This window comes from Littorina saxatilis, linkage group LG15, assembly GCF_037325665.1.
Source record: "Littorina saxatilis isolate snail1 linkage group LG15, US_GU_Lsax_2.0, whole genome shotgun sequence".
NCBI classification, from domain to species: Eukaryota; Metazoa; Mollusca; class Gastropoda; order Littorinimorpha; family Littorinidae; genus Littorina; species Littorina saxatilis.
In genome coordinates this window covers 17,876,682-17,887,053 of record NC_090259.1, presented here as the reverse complement: position 1 = coordinate 17,887,053, position 10,372 = coordinate 17,876,682, and the positions used below count along the sequence as shown (strand labels likewise).

General features: G+C 40.3%; 2 protein-coding genes across 2 annotated transcripts in view; one reads left to right on the top strand and one right to left on the bottom strand.

Annotated features, from left to right (window-relative positions):
* The first annotated feature begins 2,019 nt into the window (after positions 1-2,019).
* Positions 2,020-6,408, top strand: LOC138947941 (LIM/homeobox protein lim-4-like). Its single transcript, XM_070319466.1, has 3 exons — positions 2,020-2,218; positions 5,198-5,355; positions 6,163-6,408. The coding sequence occupies exons 1-3, from the start codon at positions 2,020-2,022 to the stop codon at positions 6,406-6,408; spliced, it is 603 nt and encodes a 200-aa protein (XP_070175567.1).
* Positions 6,409-9,131: 2,723 nt separating this feature from the next.
* LOC138947940 (uncharacterized) overlaps positions 9,132-10,372 on the bottom strand; it is a 1,704-nt gene continuing 463 nt past the window's right edge. The window contains exon 1 of the mRNA XM_070319465.1: positions 9,132-10,372. This exon is cut by the window's right edge and continues 463 nt beyond it. Within this exon, the coding sequence (XP_070175566.1) occupies positions 9,132-10,372 (1,241 nt within the window).

The window sequence follows — 10,372 nt, the reverse complement described above, 5'->3', positions numbered from 1 at the left end:
GCATTTGATTAGCTAGTTATTCCGTGGCGCGACATTGTTAAACCAGGTTTTTTTCTACCCTTATTACACTTTCTTTACTACAACCCCCCCCCCCCCCCCCCGCTCCTAACCCCCTCCTTTTTATATTTAGTCAAGTTTTGACTAAATATTTTAACATCGAGGGAGAATCGAAACGAGGGTCGTGGTGTATGTGCGTGTGTGCGTGCGTGCGTGTGTGTGTGTGTGTGTGTAGAGCGATTCAGACTAAACTACTAGACCGATCTTTATGAAATTTGACATGAGAGTTCCTGGGTATGAAATCCCCATACGTTTTTTTCATTTTTTTGATAAATGTCTTTGATGACGTCATATCCGGCTTTTCGTGAAAGTTGAGGCGGCACTGTCACGCCCTCATTTTTCAACCAAATTGGTTGAAATTTTGGTCAAGTAATCTTCGACGAAGCCCGGGGTTCGGTATTGCATTTCAGCTTGGTGGCTTAAAAATTAATTAATGTCTTTGGTCATTAAAAATCTGAAAATTGTAAAAAAAAATAAAAATTTATAAAACGATCCAAATTTACGTTTATCTTATTCTCCATCATTTGCTGATTCCAAAAACATATAAATATGTTATATTCGGATTAAAAACAAGCTCTGAAAATTAAATATATAAAAATTATTATCAAAATTAAATTGTCCAAATCAATTTAAAAACACTTTCATCTTATTCCTTGTCGGTTCCTGATTCCAAAAACATATAGATATGATATGTTTGGATTAAAAACACGCTCAGAAAGTTAAAACAAAGAGAGGTACAGAAAAGCGTGCTATCCTTCTTAGCGCAACTACTACCCCGCTCTTCTTGTCAATTTCACTGCCTTTGCCATGAGCGGTGGACTGACGATGCTACGAGTATACGGTCTTGCTGAAAAATGGCAGCTACTTGACTAAATATTGTATTTTCGCCTTACGCGACTTGTTAACTTTGCCTTCCTTTTTGTATTCGTATTCCCAAATGAGCGTTTTTAATTCGTTCGCCATCGTATTTATTTCTATTATATTTTACCTTGGATCCGCCAATAATTATAAGCTTTATGCTTGAGTACGAATCCTGAATGCAAGATTTTGTATATATTTCGCGATATTTAAAATTTGATACAGTTTCGTTTAAACCAAACCAGGTTGTGATGTGATGTACATTTCTCTTTAAACCAGGCATTGGTGTTATGTTTATTTCTTTTTAAACCAGGCATTGATGTTATGTGTATTTCTTTTTAATGCAGGCATTGGTGTTATGTGTAAAAAAAAAATGTAAACCAGGCATTGGTGTTATGTGTATTTCTTTTTAATGCAGGCATTGGTGTTATGTGTAAAAAAAAAATGTAAACCAGGCATTGGTGTTATGTTTATTTCTTTTTAAACCAGGCATTGGTGTTATGTGTGTTTCATTTTAAATCAGGCTGCGATGTAATGTGTATTTCTTCTTATTTGTTTTAAAAAGGAGAAAGAAATACACATACTATCACAAGCAGGCAAAAAATAGGATTGAAGCAACCTGCATGCAACCGAGGTAAAAACAAAAATCAAAACAAAATCAAATATAAAAAATAAAAATAAAAATATATATATATATATAAAAAAAAGGGATTTCTTTTTCCACTAGGCTGTGATATCATGTGTAGGTCTGTTTAAACCAGGTTGTGATGTTATGTGTATTTCTTGTTTACAGCATGCAGGTTGTGGTGTTATGTGGTCTGTTTTTTTTAAACCAGGTTGTGATGGTATGTGTATTTCTTATTAAACCAGTATTTCTGTTTAAACCAGGTTGTGATGTTATGTGTATTTCTTTTTAAACCAGTATTTCTGTTTAAACCAGGTTTTCATGCTATGTGCGTTTCTGTTTAAACCAGGTTTTGATGCTATGTGTATTTCTGTTTAAACCAGGTTTTGATGCTATGTGTATTTCTGTTTAAACCAGGTTTTGATGCTATGTGTATTTCTGTTTAAACCAGGTTGTTCAGCTCGGAGGGCCGGCGTGAGATGCCGTGCTGTATCAAATGCAACGTGCAACTGGAGAAAGACAACTGGGTGCGGAGGGCAGACAACTACCTCTTCCACATGACCTGCTTTTGCTGCAGCAAGTGCAGCCGCCAGCTGTCCAAGTGGGAGCAGTTTGTCATGCGCGAGGACCGGCTCATCTGCGAGAAACACTTCTACGAGAATGACGGCTCCCAGAAAGGTACGGGAACCTGCTTTGGTGGAAGATGCTACTGACCTGATCTGATCTGATCATCTTGTGTAGGCCTATTGTGTGGTTCTGTTAAGTTTCATTAACTTTTTCAAATGTATTTTAAAAATAGGTTTAAATTGATTTTGATCAAATAAAATGATAGAGTCAGTGTTGTTTTGTTTCCGTAATGATAGACACATGCTAGTCATAATCCGTGAATGTCTATTTTGAGTCATAATATCTTTATTTTTTGACCGAAGTTAGCTTATGTTGAAACATTGTGTTTCTTTCTTTTTCTTTTCTTTTTGTTTTGTTTTTTCATGTAACCCCATGGGGTTTCCTACAAAATACATTATTTGCCTTGCCTTGCCTACTTGGTTTGGTTTAGTTTGATTTGGTATCAATCCAATTCGCTCAAGTCCCCTTGTGCCCAATTTCTCTTTTGGCCCATGGTCATTGCGCCACAAGTCACTTCGCCCCGTGTAAGCGCCGAGTTCGCCCCATTTTATTGGTGACACTTCGCCCCGTATAAGCGCTAAGTTCGCCCCATTTGTTTTAGTGACACTTCGCCCCTTGTTCGCCCCATATTTGCCCATGCTCTGCGTGCGTGTGTAAAGATTAACTTATTCTTTGCTTCCGAAACCTTTAGTTGACTCATTACCAATTTTCTTCTTGAAATAAGATGCAGATGCTTTTACAAGACTTTTTTTTTTAAAATGTAACCAGTTAAACGTGTTTGATTCTTATGTACGCTAATGGGGCATAATGGATGTGACTGAAGCGCTAGAATCATCATAGGAAAGACATTTTTTATATTCATTCAGTTTATTTAGCACACACTCACACACTAGCCGACTACTGGTTGGTCCGGTGTCAGAATAATGTGACTGGGTGAGACATGAAGCCTGTGCTGCGACTTCTGTCTTATGTGTGGCGCACGTTATATGTCAAAGCAGCACCGCCCTGATATGGCCATTCGTGGTTGGCTGGGCGTTAAGCAAACAAACAAACAAACAAACAAACTAGCCGACTTGTACAATCTAACTTTGTTCGTTCACAGTGCAAAGTCCATGTTTTACTGTGGCAGAATAGACAATGCCAAATCAAGCAAAGAACTTTTTCATGTTACCAGCAACCTTTCAGTAAGAACATATTCAACTAATCCCCCAACTATATATTTCCTCCCTCCTCTCTTCCAAAACTTGTTGCTGCCTTCTTTGAAGATAAAGTGAAAACAATCCTGTTAGAAATAGAAATAGTTGCTTCCCTTGCAGCGACATCTTCGTAGAAAAAGGAGTTGATTCATGTGAATCTCTTTTAGCGCTGACAAGCGTGTACTCGCAAGGGCAAGCCATTTTCCATATTAAGTAGAACAAAATCGATCTTTTTCTAAATAGGTTGGCTTTGTTTTTTTATGTTTTTTTTAATCCATCCCACCCAATTAAACCACAAAGCAAAGTAAATAATGAACTGCCTATAGAATTTTTTTTCTTTTCTAGGTCACTTTTTTGTCTTCTTTCGATTTTGTGATGAAAGTGCTTAAGTATAGAAAGTGTGTGTGTGCGTGTGCGTATGTGTGTGTGTGTGTGTGTGTGGAGCGATTCATAATAAACTGCTGGACAGACTTTCATTACACTTTACATGTGAATTATTGCAGATGATATAACCAGAACTTTGTCTCCGTTTTTCGAAAAAAATATTTGAGTTGACGTCATATTGGCTTTTTTTTCTCAGTTGTTGCGACCGTATGTATTTCAATCAACTCGATTGACATTTTATAGTCAAACATTCTTTGACCGTTTCGGGAATATTGGAGTGCAATTTTATCTTGGAATCTTAAAAATCATTTAACTAATTTCTTTACTAGAATTTAAATTTAAATCGAAATGGCAATAACACAGTAAAACAAAGATTGCATTGCATCCGTTATTATTTCATGAATTTATAAATTTACATTTGTTTTGTTTCAATTGAAAATTTTCTAAAAAATAAAAATAAAAAATCCGTTTACTGAGTGAGCGTTGTCTCGGTCGAAGGTTTCGGCCAGCCCAAGACTTAGGCTTATTAGTCTCGTCTTTATACGACCCAGTTTGTTCAGTTTCATTCTTTCAGATTCAGTGGGCTAAATGTTTTGATATCGCTGTACAAGACTTATTGTTTGAACATATACTATGATTCGGAATGATACAATATGCTCTTCTGGTTTATTGTTGTCAAGTCCACCATCATGAAGATTTGTGTAATATTGTATTGTTTTGGTCACGTAATATGATCTTTTTTGTGCTTGAGTTCGTGTCCTCGTTGCATTTATTGTATACTGTTAATTATTTCATGTCTTGTATACTGATTAAAGGTACTGAACTTGTCAAATCCAGGTGCACGGAGCCCCTGGGGCTTTTAGTCATACCTCAGGCAGCTATCCGTTAGAAGAACTACCACGTTTCATCGACTTGCACCCAAAGAGTCAAGAACTGCGATTTTTTTAGGAATTAATTTCGTACTCGGACCCGGCTGGTCTTGACCTATTTTTGGATCTAAATTTAGATCAGGTAGATCACCACATCATGCACAAAAAGACACGTCACTAGCAAACTATGTCAGACGTCATCATGAGTTTGTGTAAAACAAAATGGAGGCCGGAATCACTCAGTTGAATCGAACTCCGACAAAACACCACGTAATAACTTGGTTAATTTATGCACTCGCGTGAACAAGAAACTGTCGAGCTTCACAGATGTCGTCGTTGGGTAGTTTTGGGTTTGTTTTACTACCATAGGAGGATTTTTGAACTGTAAATGCACTCAGCTGCAACAAAAACGCAAAACGAAGGCTGTGAGCTGCACTGTGCCTTTAACATTTGATTTAAACCCATAGTGAATCAATAGTGCGCACAAATCTTTATGGACCTTTACTTTTACATTCTGCCAGATAGTATTCCTTGGACTTTCTTTTGCATTGTTTTCAATTCAATGTGTGTGTGTTGGGCAGGCGACAGCCCCAAGCCGCGCGCCAAACGCATGCGGACGTCGTTCACAGAGGAGCAGGTGAAGGTCCTGCAGCAGCACTTTGCTATCGACAGCAACCCGGACGGTCAGGACCTGGAGCGAATCGCCAAGCTGACCGGCCTCAAGAAACGTGTCACGCAGGTGTGTGTTTTGTGTGTGTGTTTTGTGTGTGTGTGTGTGTGTGTGTGTGTGTGTGTGTGTGTGTGTGTGTGTGTCTGTGTGTGTGTGTGTGTGTGAGCGTGTGTGTGTGTGTGTTTGTTTTTGTGTGTGTTTTGTGTGTGTGTGTGTGTGTGTGAGCGTGTGTGTGTGTGAGTGTGTTTGTTTTTGTGTGTGTTTTGTGTGTGTGTGTGTGTGTGTGTGTGAGCGTGTGTGTGTGTGTGTGTGTGTTTGTTTTTGTGTGTGTTTTGTGTGTGTGTGTGTGTGTGTGTGTGTGTGTGTGTGTGTGAGCGTGTGTGTGTGTGAGTGTGTTTGTTTTTGTGTGTGTTTTGTGTGTGTGTGTGTGTGTGTGTGTGAGCGTGTGTGTGTGTGTGTCTGTGTGTGTGTGTGTCTGTGCGTGCGTGTGTGTGTGCGTGTGTGTCTGTGTCTGCGTGCGTGCGTGCGTGCGTGCGTTCGTTCGTGCGTGCGCGTGTGTGTGTGGGTGTGCGTGTGTGTACAGAGCGACTTCCTGAAAACTACGGAATGAAAAAAATCCTATTTAAATTATAATAACAGATTCAAACATGATTGCGATGTATTTACTTAAATCACTTCAGCTTGGATGCTTACAAATCAATTGAGTTATTTGTTCATTCAAGTTGTCATTTAAATCGATTTTTTACGAACGGTTGTAAACAAAATCTGTGACAGGGAAAATTATGATTTCAGCACCTTAGTGATTTTGTGATCTCTGAATAGTGTCAACATTTGACGTATTTCCGTAACTCAAACCGTATGCATATCTGTCACCAGGTGTGGTTCCAGAACAACCGGGCACGCCACAAGAAGAGCCTGCAACAGAAGTCGGGGGCCGGGGGAGGCACCACCTCCCTCCCCTCCTCCTTCTCCCCCTCCATGCCCGCCTCAGCCATGTACGTCAGCGCCAGCGAGGACGGGGACAGTATCCATGGCAACGACTTCTCCTCCTACTCCGCTGACGCAGACCACGCGGATGACGGGAGCGGACACGGTGACTTCGCCCCGCAGACCTTCTGGTGAGACCGCACTTGGACCACATTGCCTGGGGTACAATATGTCTTAGTATAGCTTGGAGTGGTGATCCCCCGAAAGCGGCGTATGGCTGCCTTCAATGGCGGGGTAAAACGGTAATCGACGTTAAAAATAACACACGAGTGTACGAGGGAGTTTCAGCCCATGAACGCAGAAGAATAGTAAGAAGAAGAAGGAGTTGGGATATGTATAATGAATTAATGTTAAAGATTTTAAAAATTAAAAATAAAAGTTTTAAATGCCCAGCCAGCAACCTAGTGTAAGCAGACTGGCATATTTAAAAAAATTCATCAAGATTGGGTTTTTTTAAACTTTTTTTTATTTTATTTTTTATTTATCTAAAGTCTGGGTAACACCCGGGAACATGCTCCCAATGGATTTAACCGTGGGGGCGTTAAACAACATTTATCATCATGTTCGTGATCAAGCAATCCAAGATCACTGAAGAAAGAATGGACATGTTTAATGATAAAATAGAGCTTGAATAATATGTAACGTATGAGTGTGACAGTTTTAAAAAGCACGAGAGTTCAAATGAATATATCAAAATGTGACATAATGTAATAATTTCTAAAAAAAAGCCGCTGATAGCTTTGACGAAATGGGGTCCTGATATGGCCTATATGGTCCGCTGGACCCAAAAAGCAACAACTAATAGCTAACTATTTGAAGAAATGAATCCCCCCGAAAACTTCCCATTGTGCAAAGAGCTCACCCGCGCTGTTCACTTTGGGTATGTGACCAAATGGAGGGATGGTCTTATGCAGTGTAAAAGCCTGGCCATATGTGACCCTCCACCACGGAATGAGTCGCATGTCACCTTTGCATGATTTTCATATTTTTACATTTTCATAAAGAGTTTTTTGTGCTCTAACCAGTGGTGAAAACCGTTTTAGAAAAGAGTGAAAACTGTTTGAATTATAAGCCTGTGACTAAGGTGACCCTCACACTGTTACTAGACACTCCCCGGACTTATATTAAGCCAAGCGCAGAACCGCGCGAGGTGACATGCGACTCATTTCGTGGTGGAGGGTCACATATATCTGAGACGCTGAGCTGAACTGTTTACACGGGAAGGAGTCTGAATTTAATGCATATCAGAAACTCAAACTCAAAAGAAATACACAAAGATAACTATAGCGAGGAACCATAGGTTCAATGGTCTCTATTGGTCTGAGACTATGCCTCTTCAGTGTGACAATTCTGAAGATAAGTATTTTATTGTCTATGCGTGCAGGTCACATATGGATAATTGACGGCTCAGGTGGTGACCGCAACAGGTATTGTCCAGGAAATCAACAAAGGAAAAACACAACGAGATTTGGGACATTGTCTTCTGCGCAAGAAATGAGACTGACGTCGTCGTTTACTTCTATCTGTTTAAGGGAAAACACAACGAGATTTGGGACATTGTCATCTGCACCAGAAATGCCACTGACGTCATGTACGTCAAGTTATTTAAGGGAAAACACAACGAGTTTTGCGACATTGTCTTCTGCACCAGAAATACCACTGACGTCGTGTACCGTCAAGTTATTTCAGGGAAAACACAACGAGATTTGGGACATTGTCTTCTGCACCAGAAATGCCACTGACATCATGTACGTCAAGTTATTAAAGGGAATAAACAACGAGATTTGCGACATTGTCTTCTGCACAAGAAATGAGACTGACGTCGTCGTTTACTTCAATCTGTTCAAGTTAAGGGAAAACACTATGAGATTTGCGACATTGTCTTCTGCGCAAGAAATGCCACAAACGTCGTGTACGTCAATCTGTTAAGGGAAAACACAACGAGATTTGCGACATTGTCTTCTGCACAAGAACTGCCAGTGACGTCATGTTAATCTGGCGGTTCACGCTAACAGCTTTGAGTCTGCCTGCAGCCCGTGTCTACCATAATAAAAACAATTTTTAAAAAAGGTATGTTGTAGGAACGCTTAATGGTGACAAAACAAAACGTTACGGTCACTGATCTTCGACCCAGCGGTCTTCATTTTCATTTTCATTTTTCATTTTCATTTTTCATTTCATTTTCATTGATCTTCGACCCAGCGGTCTTTTAAGTGGACAGAGAGACGAACACTTATAATACAGAAAATAAACTTATCTGAAAAATTGTCCAGAAGCTCGTTACGAAGACACAAGTGAGACAATAAATATTTGCCTTCAGTGTACACCCACGTCACCCGCAGGCTTCCCTACGTTCACTGTGCTGCGTGTAACCAACGTTACGGTCGGACAGATTGGTCCCTACTTACCGAATTGCTTTGCACGAGATATTTGGGAAATCAGTAGCTTGCGAGTGACCCACACAGTCTTGTGAACTTTCAACTTGAGTCAATGCGGCATTACGACGACCTCTCGCAAATTTCAGAGTCATAATGAAACTACAACGATCACTTGTGGATACGAGAGACAGTGTGAGATTCAGACGATGTCATATTGACGTCAGAGTCAACTATCTTGTAGATACGAGAGACAGTGTTAGATTCAGACGATGTCACACTGACGTCAGAGTCAACGCAATATTTATCAAGACTATTTCTGGCTGATGTTAGAGCCGTTGTCGCTGTGGGACGATATTTCGAGGATGTCAGAGTCATGCTGACATAAGATGATGTCCGACTCTGTTGGATATCATAGTCATGGCGATATCAGGACGATCTCTCGGAGATGTGGGAGTCATGGTGACATAAGGACGATCTATTTCAAATTTGAGAGTCAGGGTGAAAGTGGAACAATCTCTGACTGACTGATGTCAAAGTCATGGTGGTGTATTTATGACGACGACCTTTTGCAGATGTGAGAGCCAGGGTAACATCAAGACGAACTATTTCAGATGTAAGAGCCAGGGTGACATCAAGACGAACTATTTCAGATGTAAGAGTCAGGGTGACATCAAGACGAACTATTTCAGATGTGAGAGTCAGGGTGACATCAAAACGAACTATTTCAGATGTGAGAGCCAGGGTGACATCAAGACGAACTATTTCAGATGTGAGAGTCATGGTGACATCAAGACGAACTATTTTAGATGTGAGAGCCAGGGTGACATCAAGACGAACTATTCCAGATGTAAGAGCCAGGGTGACATCTAGACGAACTATTTCAGATGTGAGAGCCAGGGTGACATCAAGACGAACTATTTCAGATGTGAGAGCCAGGGTGACATCAAGACGAACTATTCCAGATGTAAGAGCCAGGGTGACATCAAGACGAACTATTTCAGATGTGAGAGCCAGGGTGACATCAAGACGAACTATTCCAGATGTGAGACCCAGGGTGACATCAAGACGAACTATTTTAGATGTAAGAGCCAGGGTGACATCAAGACGAACTATTTTAGATGTGAGACCCAGGGTGACATCAAGACGAACTATTTCAGATGTGAGAGCCAGGGTGACATCAAGACGAACTATTTTAGATGTGAGAGTCAGGGTGACATCAAGACGAACTATTTCAGATGTGAGAGTCATGGTGACATCAAGACGAACTATTTCAGATGTGAGAGTCATGGTGACATCAAGACGAAATATTTCAGATGTGAGAGCCAAGGTAACATCAAGACGAACTATTTCAGATGTCAGAGCCAGGGTAACATCAAGACGAACTATTTTAGATGTGAGAGCCAGGGTGACATCAAGACGAACTATTTCAGATGAGAGAGCCAGGGTGACATCAAGACGAACTATTTCAGATGTGAGAGTCATGGTGACATCAAGACGAACTATTTCAGATGTGAGAGTCATGGTGACATCAAGACGAAATATTTGAGATGTGAGAGCCAAGGTAACATCAAGACGAACTATTTCAGATGTGAGAGCCAGGGTAAGATCAAGACGAACTATTTCAGATGTGAGAGCCAAAGTAACATCAAGACGAACTATTTTAGATGTGAGAGCCAAGGTAACATCAAGACGAAATATTTCAGATGTGAGAGCCAAGGTAA

What these genes read in the sequence shown, in the direction of transcription:
- LOC138947941 (XM_070319466.1), top strand. Translation starts at nt 2,020, where the DNA reads ATGCCGTGCTGTATCAAATGCAACGTGCAACTGGAGAAAGACAACTGG. An exon ending in GAATGACGGCTCCCAGAAAG is followed by an intron (nt 2,219 to 5,197) that starts GTACGGGAACCT and finishes TGTGTTGGGCAG; the next exon opens with GCGACAGCCCCAAGCCGCGC. An exon ending in TCAAGAAACGTGTCACGCAG is followed by an intron (nt 5,356 to 6,162) that starts GTGTGTGTTTTG and finishes ATCTGTCACCAG; the next exon opens with GTGTGGTTCCAGAACAACCG.